At 44.1% G+C, this 20,977-nt stretch overlaps 1 protein-coding gene across 1 annotated transcript; it reads right to left on the bottom strand.

The window, feature by feature from the left end:
• Positions 1 to 782: 782 nt before the first annotated feature.
• Positions 783 to 17,937, bottom strand: LOC113454235 (uncharacterized). Its single transcript, XM_087927913.1, has 4 exons — positions 17,807 to 17,937; positions 5,158 to 5,240; positions 3,697 to 3,823; positions 783 to 3,044 (listed from the first exon to the last, which is right to left on the bottom strand). Exons 2-4 carry the CDS (start codon positions 5,224 to 5,226, stop codon positions 922 to 924), a joined length of 2,319 nt encoding a protein of 772 aa, XP_087784039.1. The 5' UTR covers positions 5,227 to 5,240; positions 17,807 to 17,937; the 3' UTR covers positions 783 to 921.
• Between the last annotated feature and the right edge of the window lie 3,040 nt (positions 17,938 to 20,977).

Below are 20,977 nucleotides of genomic sequence, written 5' to 3'. Positions count from 1 at the left end.
CTGTAAGTCCTTTGTACAGTCATTTCGCATAGATCTAGGGATTTGCAGACACTCCTGGTGGGGGCAGTAGTGCCTTTGCAATGGGTGTTTTATCCTGTTTGATCTGCGGGCTTAGAGGGACCAGGAAAATAGGTGAAAGTTCAAGGTACACAGCAGAGACGTTCCCATGGGACTTTCCGTGCCTGTATATTCTCATGGGACTTTCCCTGCCTGTATGTTCTCATCCTGTTGAGGTCATTGTTTTTGATTCTGTACTTTCGATTTCTTTCTTAAATGCTACCTGAGTTCGCTCGGGGCTGGCATTTGCTCAGACGTTTCCCTGCATCTCATTTCAAGTGCCAGACCACCACAGTGAATCCTCTTATGGGAAGTTAAGGGCATCGGAGATCCTGAAGCATTTTCCACACTCTGCACATTTATACGGCTTCTCTCCGGTGTGGATCCTCTTATGTAAGTTGAAATTGCCTTTTTCTGTGAAGCTCTTTCTGCACATCTTGCAGTGATATGGCTCTTCCCCTGTATGGATCCTATTATGTAAGCCTAAATTGCTGCTTCTGCTGAAACTTTTTCCATACTCCAAGCATTCATGGGGTTTCTCCCCGTGTGGATTCTGCTATGTACATCACAGCTTTTTTTTTGCACTGAAGCTCTTTCCACACATGCGGCATTCATATGGTTTCTCCCCAGTATGGAGCCTTTTGTGGCAAGTGAGGCCCCACGAATGGGTGAAACCTTTGTCACACTCGGTGCACTTATAGGGCTTTTCGCCTGTGTGGATTCTTTTATGGGTATTCAGATGACTTTTTTGACTGAAGCACTTCCCACGCTCGGTGCATTGGTTTGGTTTCCCTCCTCTGGGCATACTAGTTGGGAAGTTAAGATGCTGGATGTACAGAAGCTCTTTCCACACTCCAGGCATTTCTACGGTTTCTCCCCTGTGTGGGTCCGTTTGTGGGCACGAAAGCTATCAGAACGAGAAAAGCACTTTCCACATTGCAGGCACTGAAAGGGTTTCTCCCCCATGTGGATTCTGCTATGTCCGATATAGCTACTTTTTTCACGGAAGCTCTTTCCACACTCCATGCATTGAAAGGGTTTTTCTCCTGTGTGGATCCTCTCATGTGACTTCAGATGACCTTTTTTCCTGAAGCTCTTTCCACACTCCATGCATTTAAATGGTTTTTCTCCCGTGTGGATCCTCTCATGTGACTTCAGATGATCTTTTTTCCTGAAGCTCTTTCCACACTCCAGGCATTTGTATGGTTTCTCTCCTGTGTGGATTCTGTGATGGTCAGTAAGGGATTCAGAGCGACGGAAGCTCTTTCCACACTCCATGCATTGAAATGGTTTTTCTCCCGTGTGGATCCTCTCGTGTGACTTAAGAGGACCTTTATCACTGAAGCTCTTTCCACACTCCAGGCATTTATAAGGCTTTTCCCCAGTATGCATCCTTATATGTATGGTTAGAGAAGAGGTGTTGCTAAAGGTTTTTCCACACTCCAAGCATTTATATGGTTCCTCCCCAGAATGGAGCCTTTTGTGGCAAGTGAGGCCCCATGAATTGGTGAAGCATTTGTCACACTCGGTGCACTTATAGGGCTTTTCGCCTGTGTGGATTCTTTTATGGGTATTAAGGTTACTTTTTTTACTGAAGCACTTCCCACACCTGGTGCATTGATATGGTTTCTCTCCACTGTGGATTCTTCTGTGTGACGTTAGATGATCGCATTTACGGAAGCTCTTTCCACACTCCAAGCATTTGTACGGTTTCTCCCCTATGTGGCTGCGTTCATGGACATGAAGGCCACCAGAAGTGGAAAAGTGCTTTCCACACTGCAGGCATTGAAAGGGCTTCTCCCCTGTGTGGATTCTATGATGGGATGTAAGGGTTGAAGAACAATGGAAGGTCTTTCCACACTCCCTGCATTCAAATGGTTCTTCTCCCGTGTGGATCCTCTCGTGTGATTTAAGATGAACTTTTTGATTGAAGCTTTTTCCGCACTGCAGGCATTGATAAGGTTTCTCCCCTTTATGCATCCTATTATGTAAGGTTAGAGCACCACTTCTGCTAAAGCTTTTTCCGCACTCCAGGCATTCATAGGGTTTCTCCCCTGTGTGGATCCTCTTATGGGAAGTAAGAGTACCTGGGGCACTGAAGCATTTTCCACACTCTGTGCATTTATACGGCTTCTCTCCAGTGTGGATCCTCTTATGTGAATTGAAATTGCCCTTTTGTGCAAAGCTTTTTCCACACACGGCGCAATGATATGGCTTTTCCCCTGTATGGATCCTATTATGGCAAGTGAGGTCACTTGCAGAGCGGAAGCTCTTCCCACATTCCAGGCATTTACATGATTTCTTCCCAGTGGGTCTTTTTTTCCGGGAATTCGGTTCCTTGCTTTGAGTAAACCTCATTCTACCCTCCCTGCGTCGGTGCAACCTTTCCTGTCTGTGGAGGCTTTGATGGGAAGTAAGGGAGGCGCTGCTTCCGACGGTCTTTCCACAGGGGAAGCCTTGATGCTGCTCCTTCTCTTTGTGGACCCTCTTGTGTGAATTAAGATGTTTTTTCTGCCTGAAGGTTCTTCCACAATCCAGACATATGTGTGGATCCTCTGCTTTGTGAATCTTTTTATGTGAAGGAAGACAGCGGCTTGTATCGAAGCTTTCTGCACACTCTGTATATTTGTATGCTTTCCCTCCTTCTTCTACTCTTTCATGTAAAGGAGGAGGAAGGCTCCTTCTGGGGTGTTGCCTGCTTTCATCTTGTTTCTCTCCAGCAGGGCTTTGGCAACAGTCACATCTTCCAGATTCATCACAGAGTGTTTTCCCACACCTTGAACACACTTCCTTTTCATGGCAATCATCTGCTTCCAATAAGACATCGGTATCTGGACAAGGTAGATCAGAGCAATTCTCCAGCTCCCCCGTTAACTGGCTTAGCTCACAACTTGGCTTTCCATACATCTTTCCTACAACTTCCTTTTTGTCTTTTGGCAAAGGTGCTGCTGCCTCTTGGCCCAAATCCTCCATCTCCCATCCGTCACCTGGTTGCAACAATAAAAAAAGTTAACACAAATTTTAGTGCAAAAGGGATCAAGCACCATTGCTCTATATGAATAGTATCAAACTTCTTCCAAACTCCCATTTGTTCCAAACATTGTGCTGTGTTGGTATTAATGTGGGAAACAAAGTTGTGTTTAATTTTTTTTTACAGAATTGTAAAAAGACATGCTGGCTTGTGAATAAAATACATTGCATATGTTTCTAATCTCATGAACTCGGTTGAGAGTTACTCTAGAGACAACCCCTGGGAACTAGGACCATAAAAGGAAATTCGTAAATAAGGGCAGGGGGAGATAGAATTAGAGTCATGGGAGATGTAATCAAGGGTGGAGATAACGTATTTAGACACTTTGGATAGGTTGTGACATCATTATTACTAAGCCGATGAAGAAGAGGTGGGAGGTAATTTGGTTAGAATATAAGGCAAATGTATTGATGGTTAGGGTGTATACAGTGTACCTGCGTGTGTGTAGTTTGCCCACCTTGCAAAGAGAATAAAATTACCATTGTTTTCTCTTGGAAGTTTTGGCTGGTGATTGTTTATTTCCAAACTAGACAACAAATTCCACATTAAGTTAATATAAGATTTGACCTTTGGCTACTAAATGTCAGTATCTTAACAGTATCTCTCACCTAATGAGGCCACGTTCCTCTTGTTTTCCAGCATGACCTCCTGGTACAGGGCTTTTTGCTCAGAGTCCAGCAGGGCCCACTCCTCCATGGAGAAAAACACAGCTACATCCTCAAATGATACCAAATCCTGACACAGGCAAGGGAAAAAACACAATGTATTTCATGAATATTCCTAACAATGAACACTTCAATGGATTACATGCGAGTCTTCTTCTTAATTAAAAACCTCCACAGTTTCCAGGTAGGGCCAACGGGCATGTAGGATATTGAATATAGTAGCTGGAACAGTAAAGTCTACAATTGGCCAGAACACAATTGTAACTGATTCGTTAGAGAGTGCTGACTTATGCAGGATGGAATGTACACTACGATTGGTTGCTATAAGTAGAAAGGGGCATTTCCCCCCTTTTCCCTCCTTTTTCCCTTTCTGTGTTCTGCATGGTGGTTTAGATTTACCTCAGGATGTTCCTGTTTTCCTATCTTACCTTCTTTCTTTTGTGGATGATGACAAAGATTGCTGTAAATTTGCATGTTAAATCTATTGATATTTACATAAAGAACTACAAATCCAGATTATGTGTCTCTGACTTCATCTTGACAGCTGCTTGCAATTCCTTGACAGACATCTCTTCTGGAGAACTTTTACAGAAACGAAGTGCCTCTGGCTAGAGATACATCTAGTTAATGTTTTATTGGTTTGGTTGATTCCACAGGAGCAGCAACCCCAAATTACTTTGCTTTCCGCTGATGAGCTAGACTTTGGGTAAGTTGGCCAAACCCAACACCAATTTTACCCACTGTGGTGACCCGTTGAATCATGCTGAATCAAGGGAAGTGGAGTTCAACATTTAATTTCTGTGCAAAAGTCAAGCCTGGACTTTTCTTTTCACCTTGGGCTTAGTAGTAGTCCTACTTTATAAAATCTTAGTAAGGCCACACCTGGAATACTGCATTCACTTTTGGTCACCACATTACAAAAAAGATGTTCAGAGTTTGGAAGCACAGAAGAGCAGCTAAGATAATTAAAGGCCTGTAGACAAAATATATGAAAAACTGGATATGGCCAGTCTAGAGAAAAGAAGGATCAGGGGAGACACAATAGTAGTGTTCCAATATTTCTGGGGCTGCCCTAAACAAGAGGGGGCTCAACTTATTTTCAAAAGCACCAGAAGGCAGGAGAAGAAACCGTGGATGGAATCTAATCGTGGAGAAAGGCAACCTGGAATTAAGGAGAAACTTCCTGACAGTGAGAACAATTAACTAATGGAAGGGTTTGCCTTCAGAAATTGTGGGCTGGAGGTTTTTAAGGAGAGACTGGACAGCCACTTGTCTGAAAGGGTATAGGGTCTCCTGCTTGAATCGGGGGGATGGACTAGAAGATCTCCAAGATCCCTTCCAATTGTGATATTCTGCTATTGGGAGATTGGCACACCTGGGGAGGGGAGGGGAGAATCCTCCTACCTGCGTTGGAAGCTCAGCCGCTGTTGATCCTCCATTACAAAGAACTGGGGTTCCGGGAGATGAAGCCATGGCCACGAGGGGGTCTAGGAGAGGGGAACAAACAGCAAAGGAATAATTGGCTATCAAACATCCTAAGGATATTCTTGAGCCTCCAGTGCAAAAGGCTGATTTTAGCCTATTTCTTGGCTAACCAGGGAACCCCTTTAAGTGAGTCCTTTGCAGCCACAGCAACAACACACAGAAGCTCATTCTGGGTGAGAGGAAAACTGAAAGGTGTGGACGGACCAGGGATTGGATTCAGAGGCAGATTATCTCAGCCATGAATGTGTGCATTAAAGGACTACTAGTTGTAAATCAGGAGTACTTGGTCTGGCTTGGCACCAACAAAAGAGGCAGAGTCCAATTCTCTCTGAGTCACACATATACTGGTAGTCCTCAAATTACAACTTTTCATTTAGTGACCATTTTGAAGTTACAACGATGCTGAAAAAGTGACTCATGTCTGCTTTTCACACAGCTATTGCAGAATCCCCACACTCACACCATCAAAATTCTGGTGCTTGGCTACTGACTCCTATTTTTGATGGTTACAGCATCCTGTGATCCCCTGTTGCCACCATCTGGCAAAGTCAATAGAAAAGCCAGATTGTCGTCACCATCGCTACCTCAACAGCTGTTGGTAACTCAACAACTGCAGAGGTTCATGTAACAACTGGGGCAAGCAAGGTCGTAAAAGGGGGGAAAACTCACTTAACAACTGCCTGGCTTAGTATCAGAAATGTTGGTCCTAAGTGTGCTGGTAAATCAACTATACCTGTATTCAGGTTTGGAAAAAGCTGAGTTCTCTCATAAGGCTAGGAAAGACCTTGAATTATTTCTTCAGCACACTTTTATATTGAAGTTACTTAAGAATAGAATAGAATAGAATAGAATAGAATAGAACAGAATTTAGAATAGAATAGAATAGAATGCTTTATTGGCCAAGTGTAATTGGACATACAAGGAATTTGTTTTGGTGCATATGCTGTCTGTGTTCATAAAAAGAAAATACACATATTTCAAGAATCATAAGTATAATACTTAGCAGTAGTCATAGGATACAAATAAGCAATGACATACTAGGAAACATAATAATAAGCTAGGGACTATCAAATCATACTAGTAAACAGTCAATAAACATCGTAAGTATACAAGCAACAAAGTTATATTCATATATTCATAAGTGGGAGGAGAATGGTGAAAGGAAGGATGAGAAGATTAATAGTAATGCAGATTAGTAAATAGTTGGACAGTGTTGAGGGAATTATTTGCTTAGCAGAGTGGTGGTGTTTGGGGAAAAAACTGTCCTTGTGTCTACTTGTTCTGTTGTGCAGTGCTCTGTAGCATCATTTTGAGGGTAATTTAAGCAGGAAAGACAGCTGGTTGGTTGACAGGAGATACACTAAGGATCCAAAATAGCCATGCTGACAACCTGCACCAATAAGGACGTTTAGCAAGACTGTTGTGGTTTTTCTCTGTCACCCTTCCCTACACTCAGGACAGATTTCCTTTCTTTCAGCCCTTTCAGTGGAAGAATCTAGATGTCCACCCTCCCTTATCAGAGAATCAGGGAAGATGAAAATAACTCTTTTTCCCAGCTGGGAAACTTAGGTAACTTTGGAATAGCCTAGTGCAGAAGTGGGGAAGTGTGGCCCCTTTTAGGCCTGGTGGACTTCAACTCCCAGAACTCCGGACACAGGTTGACTCAGGAAGATGTCATCGAGTTGCCACGGTTGAGAAACAATGGCCCACAGGGAAAGGGCGATACCTCTTTAAATGCACACAAGGCTTTAAAAACACCGTTAAATGAAACAGTGAAAAGGAATTCAGGGAGGAAAGAAACTCAGGCAAAATCCATCCTGAGGATGAAAGGGCATCGGAAGGAGCCTTTGCGCGATGCTCTCTCCGGAGGGGGCTCGTCCAGAGCAACCCCCTCCCCGAAACAGCAGCTCCTGGGAGGGATCGCCCCCTTTCCCTCCGGCCGCTTTAGCAGCCATTCAACCCGGAGCCTTCCGGACCTGAAACAGCCCCAGAGGGGAAGAGAAAGTGCCGGGAAACGATCGGGAAGGGCCGGCAGAATCATCTCCCCCCAGGAGGAAGTGGGGCCGGCAGGAGCGATCTTGGGGCGACCCCAGACGCTGCCTGGAAGGCTCACCTGTCCGGGCATTTCCCCAGGTGGGAAAAGGGGAGGAAGGAGGGAGAGAGGTTCTTACGTGGCGCTCAAAAGGAAACAGGCGGCTCTTTTCCTCTCCCGACTCTGCTCCCCAAAAGATGCGCGGAGGAACAGATCCACGATCCGCTTTCCTCGCAGCCCCGCCGGCCACGCTCCCTCCCTCCCTGCCCCCGCCCGTGGATCCCCCTTCTCGGGAGAGCCCCGGCCAGGACTTCGCAGAGCCCAAGCAGGAAACGTTTACACTTCCTCCACTCCCCGTCCAGCTCCTTCCATTCTCGAAAGGGCCGAAGCGCCGCCCACTCGGGACTTCCCCTGCCTGCCCGTCCGCCTTCTGCCCCGGGGAAAGGGTCAGCTGGGCAGGGCTGCTTCTCCTGAGGCGGTCAGAGAAACGGGCGTTGGTGGTGAGGGAGGGGACGACACCCAGGGACGGGAGGAGGGATGGGAGGGGGATGCGGAGCAGCAAAGCTAGGAGGGAATTACAGAATAACAGGGCTGGGATGGGACCTTGGAGGTCTTCTAGTCCAACCCCCTGCTCAGGCTGGAAACCCTGTAGTACCATCCCAGGCAAAGGGTTGTCCAATCTCCTCCTTCAAAACTGTTGTCAGGAAAAGGGAAGTCTTTCTGCAGGCGCTTATTCTGACGGGAGGGGGAAAAACACAACGTATTCCATGAACATTCCTAACAATGAATAATTCAGAGGATTATATGCGAGTCTTCTTCTTAATGAAAAGCCTCCACAGCTTCCAAGCAGGGCAAACGAGCATGCAGAATATTAAATTTAGTAGCTGGAACAGTAAAGTCTACAATAGGCCGGAACACAATTGTAACTGATTATACGGGGTGCAACCTTACACTATGATTGGTTGCTGTAAGTAGAAAGGGGGCGTTTCCCTTTTTTCCCGCCTTTTTCTCCTCCGTGTTCTGCAGCAGGGTCCCCAACCACCGGGCCGCGGACGGTACCGACCGCAAAGAAAATAAAAATAAAATAAAAATGGCGGCTTTCTTCGCCTTCGGTGAATGCTGCTGGGATCAGGGATCAAGGACACAAATGAAAGAAGGGGAGGGAGGAAGCAACCAAAGCCCGTCCTGCTCTCCGGCTCAGCGGCTTCGGTTTCCTCCCGCCTCGTTCCTCTCTCAGTCGCTCTCTCGCTCCTCCACCAGCCCAGGAAGAAACTGCTTCAAAGAAGCCGGCAGGGTGGCTTTTCCTGTCGGCGCAGCTCCTCCGAAGCGCCCGTTCACCCCCACCCCGCCGCCCGCAGTTCAATCCAGTGCTCCGTTCTGCCTGCCTGCCTTCGTTTCTGGTTGTTTCGGAGTAGCTTTGGCTGAGAATAATAACTATTCGCCTCTTTTACTCAGCCGAAGCTGCTCCGAAACAACCAGAAACGAAGGCAGGCAGGCAGGCAGATTGAGCACTGGATTGAACTGCGGGCGGCGGGGTGGGGGTGAACGGGCGCTCGGAGGAGCTGCGCCGACAGGAAAAGCCACCCTGCCGGTTCTTTGAAGCAGTTTCTTCCTGGGCTGGTGGAGGAGCGAGAGAGCGACTGAGGAGAGGAACGAGGCAGACACCTGAGGGATGAGGCTGAGGAGGAGGGAGGGCGGAGGGGGAGGAAGGGGAGACCCCTGTGGGATGAGGCTGAGGGAGGGAGGGGAGGGACCCCTGAGGGATGAGGCTGAGGAGGGAGGGAGGAGACCCCTGAGGATGAGGCTGAGGATGAGGCTGAGGGGGAAGGAGACCCTGAGGATGAGGCGAGGAGGAGGGATGGATGTCTCCGTCTAAGAGATACATTTGCAGTAGTTAATGCTTTATTTTAATGCTTTCAATTGTGATATTCTGTTATTGGGAGATTGGCACATCTGGGGAGGAGGGTGGAATCCTCCTACCTGCCTTGGAAGCTCAGCTATGGCCCCTTTTAGGACTCCTGACACAGCTGGCTCCAGATCTCTGGGAGTGGAAGTCCGCCAGTGATAAAGGGGCCCTCATTCCCCACCCTGGACTAAAATTATATTTCTTTAGCCCCTCCACCGGTCCTGAGTGGGATGGGCAGCGAGTCCCCGTTGCTTCTTTGGCCCAGGCAGCCGGAGAAACAGCAGGCAGAGGGAGGGGACGACGCCCAGGGATGGGAGGAGGGAAGGGAAGGGGATGTGGAGCAGCAAATTTAGGAGGGAATTACAGAAGAACAGAGCTGAGTGGGACCTTTATTATTTATTTATTTGATTTGTCAGTCGCTTACAAAATAATAGGTATAAGTATATACATCATTATGAATACATGAAATGGGTATATATAAGAAAAATAAAAGAAACAATAGGACAAGGACGGTAGGCACCTTGGTGAGCTTATCCACGCCCCTACAGACCTCTTAGGAAAGGGTCAGGTCAATAGTAGAATAGAAGACCTGGGAGGTCTTCTAGTCCAACCCCACTCAGGCTGGAAACCCTGTAGTACCATCACAGGCAAAGGGGTGTCCGATCTCCTTCAAAACTCGTCCTGTTGTCAGGAAAGGGAGTCTGTCTGCATGTGCTTATTCTGACAGGGAGTTCTCAACTTACAACGTATTTCCATAGAACAACAAACAATCAGGATTGTCCCTTAATAGCAAATACTCCATTGCTCCTTTGCAAGCAGTCCTAGACTCAGAACCGTCTGTTTAGTTCAAAGTTCCAAAGGGCATCAAAAAAAGTGATTTAGGATGCTTTTTCCCACTCAAGAAGGTCAGTGACACTATCAACATGGTCACGTGGTCAAAATTCAGTTGCTTGACAACTGACTCACATTTATGATGGCTGTAGTATCCCTGGGTCATGGGATCGTCTTTTGCGACCTTCGGACAAGAAATGGGGGAGCCAGATTTTCTGAACGACTGTGTTATTAACTTAACTACGGTTATTCACCAAACAACCCTGGCAAGAAATATCCTCAAATGGCACAAAAATTCACTTACCAAATGTATCACTTAGCAACAGAAATTTTGGACTGAGTTGTGATTGTAAGTCAAGGATTGCCTATATTTGAAGGGTCGATGGGGCATGTCGAAGAGCGACACAACTTAGAGGTGGCTCCCTTGCCAGAAAAGAGGAGAATAAAGAGAAAAGGGGACCCCCACAGAATCTGCTTTTTCCAATATTACACCTAATAAATGGGGAGCCAAAGGACCCCCTGATGATCCCTAAGGGAGACCCAATAATTTTCTCCCTCTGAAGCTGAAGAAAACCTCTGAGCCAAGAAATATTTAATATACTTAACTATGTCAAAGGCCTGAGGCAGGAAATATTTAAAGGTCTATGAATTTCAGAAGAAAAACAACTAAAGTGTACAGGCAGCCTCGACTTACAGCCATCTGTTTAGTGACAGAAGTTACAACGGCATTGAAAAAAGTGACTTATTTCCATTTTTCACACTTACAACCGTTGCAGCATCCTCATGGTCATGCGATCCAAATTCAGACACCTGGGAACTGACTCATATTTATGACCATTGTGGTGTCCCAGGATCAGGGTCACCTTTTGTGACCTTACGACAAGGTCACAAAGGGAAACCAGATTCACTTAACAAACATGTTGCTAGTTTAAGAACTGTGGTGATTCACTTAACAACTGAGGCAAGAAAGGTTACAAAGTGGAGCAAAATTGACTTAACGTCTCATTTAACAACAAAAATTTGTGGCTGACTTTGTGGTAATATATTCATCATTTTCTGTAAATCCTTTGTACAGCTATTTCGCATAGATCTAGGGTTTGCAAACACTCCTGGTGGGGCAGTATTGCATTTGCAATGGGTGTTTCATCCTGTTTGATCTGCGAGCTTAAAAGGACCAGGAATATAGGTGAAAGTTCATGGTACACAGCCGAGCCATTCCCATGGGACCTTTTGTGCCTGTATATTCTCATGGGACTTTCCACAGCTGCATATTCTCATTCGGTTGAGGTCATTTGTTATTGATTCTGTACTTTTGATTTCTTTCTTAAATAAATACTGCTACCTGAGTTTACTCGGGGCTGGCATTTGCTCAGACGTTTCCCTGCGTCTCATTTCAAGTGCCAGACCACCACAAGTGGTGACCCCGATGTGATAGCTTGGAAGGCTATACGTTTCCCGCATCCTATACTCATCGTCGCAGACGTCGACTGGGCCCTCATCTTCTTCGCTGGAGGGAGATAGATTATTTTCGTGAGTATGTGGGGAGATCTCTCGAAGGCTCAGAAAGAGCACATCAGGGAATTGAGAGGGATCACTGGGAATAGTTTTGGTTTTGGAGTTCATAGTACTGGACATGCCGTAGGAAAGAAAGAAATTGAGGACTTATTACAGTATGTTTGGAAACATATTCAGTCATATCCAGAGGGAGGTAGTATTAAAGTAGAGTCCTGGAAAAAGATAGGGAAATTTTTGCACGAGGAACCTCGTGCCCCTTCTTCAATTTTGTTAACCTGGAGGGTGGTTATGGATGCGTTAACTACTCATGAACAACCGCTCCTAGCATCCCCCGAAGAAGGTTTGCCGCCTTACCATGCGGTACGTTTATTGCCGCCGACAGCACCTTCAGATAAATCCAGAGGACTGTCAGGCGCTGAAAATACTTTGTCAGAAGATAAGAGTTTGCCTTTAAGAGTTCAAGTAGATGCAGTTACTGCAGCTATTCAAGAAGCAAAAAATAGAGGGGAATTATCAGGAGATGACTTGGTGGAATTTGGAGTAGAGATTCAACTTAATCCAGTAGAAATTGGTGTGGACGCTGCATTAAATCCGCAGCGGGTGTGGAAGCCTTTACCTCTCAGAGTTTTAAAGGAAATTAAGCAAGCAGCAAAAGAATATGGTGTTAGATCGCCATATGCTCAGGCATTGTTAGAAGCAGTTGGCTATGGAAATAAAATGATTCCGGCTGACTGGAGAGCTCTGTTGAATATGATTTTAACTCCAGCTCAATATTTGGTGTTAGATCAGAAATGGAGACAGCTGGCAGTTCAGAGGGGAACAGCAAATGTTACCCCAGATCAGCTTTACGGAGCTGGTAATTTTACAACAGTGGAACAACAGAGAGATGGAATGCCTGAGGAGGGGTTCGTTCTTCTCCCACAATTAATTTTCCAAGCCATGGGGCTCTCCTGACGGCGAAGGTGGCGAAAACTTTCACTAACATCAAACAAGGGAACAATGAACCCTATGAAAATTTCATTAGCAGATTGAAAGTGGCTATTGAAAGACAAATTGATAATCAATTCGCCGGAACGAATTGCTTTTGAAGTTAGCAGTAGAACAAGCTAACACAGATTTAAAAAGATTTTGAATCCACTTGTAGCAAGTGGAGAGAGAGATCGCAGATTTGATTAATGCATGTAGGAAGGTTGGGAGTCAGTCTTTTAACATGGAGACTTTAGCTCTGGCTCTGCAGGCAGGAAATGCTAAAAAGGAAATTGTTTCAATTGTGGGAAGCCTGGACATTTTAAAGCGCAATGTCGGGCTCCTGGAGGGGGTCAAAGTCAGCAAAATAAGAGATCAATGGGACAGGGTGTGACCTAAATCAGCCTATATCAGATGCTCCTACAGTCTTTACTGATGGAGGAATTGTTTTTTTTTTGGTGCTTGTGTTTGGAAAGATAAATCTGGAATTTGGCATACAAAAGTGACATCAGAGCAGAAGTCTGCCCAGCAGGCAGAACTTGCTGCTGTAGTTTTGGCTTTTCAAAATTTTAGAAATCAGGATTTTAATCTAATAGTGGATTCTTTGTATGTATATAATTTGTTACCCTTTGTAGCAGGTTCTTATTTGTCTCCTGGAATATCACCCAATATTTTAAGATTGCTTTTGTTATTGCAAGGATGTTTGGAGCAGCGTGTGCATGTGTGTTTTGTTGCTCATATTCGTAGTCATAGTAATTTGCCTGGAATTTTATCACAAGGTAATGCCAAAGCTGACAGTGCTGTAACTTCAGTTCTCACTGTTCAGCCATGGGACAGCCATAGTTATTTTCATCAAAATGCTAAAGCGTTGGCACACCAATTCAAACTTACTGCTGCAGAAGCTGCTGCCATAATTCAACAATGTCCAACTTGTTCAAAGCAAGGCACAGCTATTCCTATGGGAGTCAACCCCTGGGGTTGAAACCTTCAATGATTTGGCAAATGGATGTTACTCAGTATCCATCATTTGCACCTTGGAAGTATATACATGTGACAGTGGATACTTATTCAGGATTTCTAATGGCTACTCCTCAAAGAGGTGAAGCGGTTAAACATGTCATCAATCATTGCATTAAGACATTTTCAGTTGCTGGTACGCCTCAAACTTTAAAAACAGACAATGGTGCAGCTTATCGGAGCACAGTCTTTGATCAGTTTTGCAAACAGTGGTCCGTGGAACATAAATTTGGAATTCCATACAATTCCACAGGACAGGCTATTGTGGAGCGTTATAATGGCACGCTCAAGAACATGTTAGCTAAATTAAATAAAAAGGAGGGAAGCTCCTGGGGCTTCCGGCAATTCAAGATCATTTGAATCTAGCTTTATATACTTTAAATTTTTAAATTTGTCTGGTAACCCCCTGCGAGTGCGGCCAGCAGGCATTTTTCTTCTCCTTCTACAGATGCAGTGAGGCCTCGAGTGTTGGTGCGATTCCTTCCGGATCCGGCATGGGTTCCTGCTGAGCTGATTACGTGGGGACGTGGTTATGCAGCAGTAGAACATCTTGGTCAAATTCGTTGGGTTCCTGGTCGATGTATCCGGCCTGATCATTCGCAGGCGCCTTCGCAGGCACCAGTGAAGGAGGTTCCTGAGGAGCAGGATGGCATTTCTGTGGTTCCTGATTCTCAGTGGTCCGTGGTTCCTGATTCTCTTGATGCCGGCAGTCCAGGCGTGGCGCTGTGAAAGCTGGGAAAAGATGACTGCTTATCTGAGGTTGCCAACTTGTATGCAGCAGGTTCCTTTGGGGAATCGGACTAAATTGATCTGCAAACAGCGGCATCCTTTGATTTTTCCAGCATATTGGTCCTGGCATAAGGATCAAGACATTCTTTACTCGGGACCTGATAAGGATATTATATCTTCAGCCTGTGCTACAACTCTGATCCTGTTTAATGTTTCTGTTTCAGACTATGGACAATATTGGTGTCAATTGGAGTTGCCTAAGTTACTTTACACAACTTCTTTTCCATTCGCTTATGCCTCCACCTTAATACGGGGCGGAGAGCTAGCCATTATCTCAGAAACTAGAGACCTTGGTGATAATTTATGGAAGGAAAATTCCTACATCAAGGACGTTCGGATTGCAGCAAAGAGTTTAAATGTAACTAATTGTTAGCTTTGTATGCATGTACCCACCTTTTGAATAGCTATGAACTATAGAGATATTCATATTTTAAATAATTTTACTGTTGCTATGTTTTATGATACTGTTGAGAATATTAAGATGTTAAATGAAGAAGTGTCTGAAATTGCCAAGTTACTTTATGCTTTAGATATAATGTTAGGAGTTTGTGCTTTAATTCATTTACATTGTTGTGTTTTTATACATAATTATGAGCCTAACATTACAAGAACTGTTCATGATATGGAAGACCGCATAGCTGAACACGAAGCAGGAAAAGATGGCTTCAATAAGTCACTTTGGGCTTTGCTATGGGATTGGCTTCCTGACAGCTCATGGTTACGTTTATTGCTTCAATTAGTTGTAATAATTGTTATTACACTTATTATGTTATGTTGCTGTATTCAATGTATTCCTAATCTATTTCAAATGTGTGCCTCAGCCTTAAGTGTATACGAAACCAAGTTTGCGAGGAACTGTGTATTTTGCCACTGAAACACCCCCTATCTTTGAATAAATAAAAAAGGAGGGAATGTGGTAATATATCCATCATATTCTGCAAGTTCTTGTACAGCTTTGTAAGATCTGGGGTATCACAAACGCTCCTCATGAGGGCAGTAGTGTCTTTATGATGAGAGTTTGATCCTGTTATGGTCTGCTAAGCTCAGAGACCAGGAATGTGCGTGGGAGTTCACAGTACCTAGCCGAGCCATTTCCATGAGACCTTTGGTGCCTTGCTTTCTCACGGGAACTTTATCACCTTCGCTGAGGCCTAGCTAGATAATGCTGCTGAGCTAATGTTGAAGTCATTGTTTTGATTTTGTATTTGCATTTTCTTAATAAATACTGCTACCCGAGGGCTCTCGGGGCTGGCAGTTGCTCAGACGTCTTCCCTGCGTCTCCCATTTTTTTTTCAATTGTCAGTCCACCACAATTTGCCACAGAGTTTAAAAGTCAGAGTCAGAAGGAATTTCCTCTTCTCCCTTTACAGCAATTCCTGCCTGTTTTACACTAACATCTTTGCCTTCCTGCATACCTATATATGTAACACGGAGCTCAGCCAAGCTATTTTTAATCTGTCCTAATGTGTGCACAGAGAAACCTCAACGTGTTTGTAAATGTCGCTTTGGCAGTAATATAGCATAGTTTTCCTTGATTCTCCCAATTTACAGCATACTTCTCCTTTTTCGAGGTGTTCAAATCTGTCCCATTTGTGCCTTTTGCCTTCTCCGTATCCGTCAGTACGTTTGAGCCTCTGGTTCAGTAAGCTGAAGCATTTACACCTTTATTCTAAATGTATCCTTCTATTTAAACCTGGGGTGGGGAACCTTGGCCCGTTTATAGTTTGTGGACTTCAATTTCCAGAATTCCAGAGTTGGCATGGCTGATTCAGGAATTCTGGCAGTTGAAGTCCACAAGTCAAAAAAGGAGCAAGATACCCCCCCCCATGAGACTCTGGCCTGCCAATCGCCAGAGGGCATACTGTGCATCCAGCCTTGTTCCCTGGGAAATACCCACTTCCTGCCAATACCCAGTTCTTCAAATACCCAGTTCTTCAAAGGTTTTAGCCTCCAGTCCCCTAATCATCTTTGTTGCTCTTCTCTGCACTCTTGGTCACCAGAATCCTGACCGGCATAATGTTCGCCCTCCCCATCAGATCATCCCAGGAGAAACAAAACCATTTTCACAGGTGGGATTTGCCCTTTGGAATAGCCTACAGCAATGTTTCTCAACTTTAGCAGTATTAAAATCCCAGAATTCCCCAGAGAGCTATCCTCTGCTGGCTGGAGAATTCTGGGAGTTGCAGTCCACATATCTTCAAAGTCACCAAGGTTGAGACACGCTGGCCTACAGGAAAAGGAAGACATACCTGTCTAAATGAACACAAGGCTTTTTAAATGCACACCAGGCTTTAAAAACAGAGTTAAATTAAACAGTGAAAGGCAATTCAGGAATGGAAGAAACTCGGGCAAAGACAATCCTGAGGAGTCTGCACTACTATTACTGTGAATCTTCTCATCACTCCTTATCACCCATCCCCTCCCTGTATGACTGTAACTTTGTCTGCTGATCCAGTTCTACAGAGTTATGATTGAGTCAGTCATCTGCACCTCTATAACTGTCTGGTTTGGTTCTGCAACCCAACAAGATAGACACAGACTTCAGAAAGTAATTAGAACTGCAGAAAAAGCAATTACTACCAACCTGCCTTCAATAGAGGATCTCTATACTGCATGAGTCAAAAAGAGGGCTGTGAAAATATTTACAGACCCCTCACATCCCAGAGATAAATTGTTTCAACTCCTACCCTCAAAACGATGTTATAGAGCACTGCACACCAGAACAACTAGACACAAGGACAGTTTTTTCTCCCAAATGCCATCACTCTGCTAAACAAATAATTCGCTCAACACTGTCCAATTATTTACAAAGTCTGCATTACTATTACTATTAATCTTCTCATCACTCCTTACTACCCATCCCCTACCACTTGCAACTGTATGACTGTAACTTTGTTGCTTTATATTGACTGGTTCCTAATATGATTTGATTGCTTATTGTACCCTGTGACTATCACTAAGTGATGTATCTTATGATTCTGGATGAATGTGTCTTTTCTTTTATGTACATCGAGAGTATTTGCACCAAGACAAATCCCTTGTGTGTCCAGTCACACTTGGTCAATAAAGAATTCTATTCTATTCTATTCTATTCTATTCTATTCTATTCTATTCTATTCTATTCTATTCTATTCCATTCTATTCCATTCCATTCCATTCCATTCCATTCCACTCTATTCTATTAAAGGGCATCGGAAGGAGCCTTTGCCCGATGGTCTCTCCAGAAACAGCAGCTCCTGGGAGGGATCGCCCCCTTTCCCTCCGGCCGCTTTAGCAGCCATTCAACCCGGAGCCTTCCGGATCTGAAACAGCCCCAGAGGGGGAAGAGAAAGTGCCGGGAAACGATCAGGAAGGGCCGGCAGAATCATCTTCCCCAGGAGGAAGTGGGGCGGCAGGAGCGATCTTAGGGGCGCCCCCAGACGCTGCCTGGAAGGCTCACCTGTCCAGGCATTTCCCCAGGTGGGAAAAGGGGAGGGAGGAAGGAAGGAGGGAGGGAGGGAGGAGCTTCTTACCTGGCGCTCAAAAGGAAACAGGCGGCTCTGTTCCTCTCCCGGACTCCGCTCCCCAAAAGATGCGCGCAGGAACAGATCCACGATCCGCTTTCCTCGCAGCCCCGCCGGCCACGCTTCCTCCCTCCCTTCCCTCCCCCACCCGTGGATCCCTCTTCTCGGGAGAGTCCCAGCCAGGACTTAGCAGAGCCCAAAGCAGGAAACGTTTACACTTCCTCCCCCCTCCCCGTCCAGCTCCTCCCATACTCGAAAGGACCGAAGGCGCCGCCCACTCGGGACTTCCCCTGCGGTGTCCAGAGGTCACGTGATCTCCTCTTGCGACCTTTCCACAAAGTGCATGGGGAAAAAAGATTCACTTAACAACTGTAGCGAGAAAGGTCATAAAATGGAGCAAAATTCACTTTACCAAATGTTTCACTTAACAAAAGTTGGTGCTTCACTTTTTGTTGCAAATCAATTACTCTGCCAAATATTTCTCCCAGTTAAAGCAGCTCCAAGCCTAACGAAGCCTGCTTCCAGTTTGCGGGAGAAGGGGGTTCCTGGCGGATTCCCCATTTCCCCCTCAAGAATTGCACTTCCAAAGTTGTTGAAAGAAGCAAAAAAGATCCTTCTGAACTCAAAGGCACTTTTGGTTTTCCTCACCTTTCCTGCTCCAGGCGCTTTGCCAGATGTGCCCAGCCTCAAACTGAACACATTGAAGACAAGATTGTAAGCAAAAACTTTATTCCACAGAAAAAACAACACAAGGAAATCTCCCTCAAAGCCTTTGTACCCCAACAATGCCCACTGGAGGGCTTTACACAGCAATTGCCACACAGTTTACATGTTTCAGAGTCAGAAAGAATTTCCTCTTCTCCGTTTACAGCAATTCCTGCCTGTTTTACACTCACATCTTAGCTTTCCTGTATACCGGTATATTTAACACAGAGCTTCACCAAGCGATTTAAGTCTATCCTAATATGTGCACAGAGAAACCTCAATAAGTTTGTCAATGTCGCTTTGGTAGTAATATAGCATGGCTTTCCATGAGGTTTCCTATTTACAGCCTGCTTAAGGAGATGGAACAACGGGTGTTAACTAGAATGCGGGCAACTGCTCTCTTCTGATGCACCGGATGGCAGAGTTGGATGTGGAAGGCATGCCGTATTGATGTCAATGGTCCAGTTAGCTCTGCTGTTCAGGAGCATGGAATGAGAGACAGATCCGTGTTGGGAAGCCCTTCCATACAGCACATTGGGCTGTTCAAAGAAGATACGGTTAATTTATGCTGTTATGTGTGGTAGAAAGAACTAAGAGAAGAAAAAATGTTTATTGTTCTTTTTATGATGTGATTTCCAATAAAACTTCTTAGATGTGTATGTATAATAATGTATAATAATTGCATGCAGAATTGAACTTAGATGCGTATGTATAATAATGTATAATTGCCTACAGAACTGAATAGGATCGAATTGAAGAAAAATATCCTTTACCTGTGTATAGTTCCAACTGGGGCTGCTGCAGTTCAAAATAAAATAATTGTGACATGTTGATTATAAATCTGAATACAACTAGACAAACGCATTTTGAGCATGCCAGTAAGCCAGGGAGATGGTTATCATATAGATTTTTAAAAAGGAAAGAAAAAAGATTGATTTATCAGCTAATAGATGGAAAAGGGGATATACAATAAGGGATAGAAAGAAAAAAGAAATTGCCCATAAATATTTTGAAGAGCTATATAAAAAGGAAGAAGTGAACAAAGATCGGATAAGAAACTATTTAGATGCAATGAAGGATAAAGCAATGGGGAAGAAATGGAAGAATTATTAAACAAAGACATTACTTGGTTCGAATTGAAATCAGCAATAGACAACCAGAAAAACAACAAATCCCCGGGACCAGATGGGATCCCAGGGGAGCCGTACAAGGCAACAGCAGAATAGGACCTCTTATGGTGGAAGTTTTTAATGACATCTTATTGGCAGCCAGGATGCCGGACTCATGGAAGGGGGCATTGATTTAGCTGATCCCCAAGGAGGATTCGGACCCCCGATAGGCTGATTTCTTTGCTAAATACTGACCACAAAATATTTACTTCTATTATAGCAAGTAGACTAAAAAGAATTTTAAATGAGCTTATATATGAAGACCAAAATGGATTTCTCCCGAGCGGACAAATCAGGAATAATTTAAGAATAGTATTATGTTTTAGAATATTACGAAGCCCACCCCGAAAAACAAATAGCACTTATGTTTTTAGACGCAGAGAAGGCATTTGATAACTTAAATTGGCAATTTTTAATCCAAAAAAATTATAATATGAATTTAGATACCAAATTTGAAAACATTATAACAACCATTTATGATACACAACAAGCGAATATTATAATAAACGGGGAATATATCCGCCCAATAAAAATAGAAAAAGGAGTCAGACAGGGTGGCCCACTCTCACCCCTGCTCTTCATATTATTGCTAGAAGCATTATTAATGTGAATTAGACAGAACCCAGACATAAAAGGATTCAAGGTTAAGAAAGAAGAATATAAGTTGCAAGCGTTTGTGGATGATATGTTTTTTTCATTAAGAACCAATAGAAAGAGGACAAAAATTGATGAATGAATTAGAACAATTTGGAGCAGTAGCAGGACTAAAAATTAATAGGAAGAAAACAAAATTAATGACTAAAAATTTAACAGGAAAACAGAAATTAGAACTAGAAGAGTTTATGGGACTACAAGTGATAAAGAAAGTTAAATATTTAGGAATATGGTTGACAGCACATTGTAAGACACTAAAGGAAAACAATTATGACAAATTAATGCAAGGGGTAAAGAAGGATTTAGAAACATGGGGCAAACTGCAACTGTCACTATTAAAATGCTATTAAAATGAATATTCTTCCAAAATTCCTCTATATATTTCAGACGATTCCAATTAAAGTACACAAAAAGTTTTTTGAAGAACTTAACAAAATAATTGCAAAATTCATCTGGCAAGGGAAAAAACCTAGAATAAACTTAAAGGCAATGCAGGATATGAAGAGCAGGGGAGGGCTGGCACTCCCAAATTGGGAGTTGTATTATGGTGCGGCCTCTTTAGTATGGTTGAAGGAATGGGTGAATTTAACCAATAAGAGACTATTACTCTTAGAAGGCCATGACTTACAGAGGGGGTGGCATGCTTTTTGAG

This window comes from Pseudonaja textilis, chromosome 2, assembly GCF_049901715.1.
Source record: "Pseudonaja textilis isolate UNSWEBS1 chromosome 2, rPseTex1.2, whole genome shotgun sequence".
NCBI classification, from domain to species: Eukaryota; Metazoa; Chordata; class Lepidosauria; order Squamata; family Elapidae; genus Pseudonaja; species Pseudonaja textilis.
This window is presented reverse-complemented; position numbering and strand designations above follow the sequence as displayed.

What these genes read in the sequence shown, in the direction of transcription:
- LOC113454235 (XM_087927913.1), bottom strand. Translation starts at nt 5,226, where the DNA reads ATGGCTTCATCTCCCGGAACCCCAGTTCTTTGTAATGGAGGATCAACA. An exon ending in CGGCTGAGCTTCCAACGCAG is followed by an intron (nt 3,824 to 5,157) that starts GTAGGAGGATTC and finishes TGCCTGTGTCAG; the next exon opens with GATTTGGTATCATTTGAGGA. An exon ending in GAGGAACGTGGCCTCATTAG is followed by an intron (nt 3,045 to 3,696) that starts GTGAGAGATACT and finishes TGTTGCAACCAG; the next exon opens with GTGACGGATGGGAGATGGAG.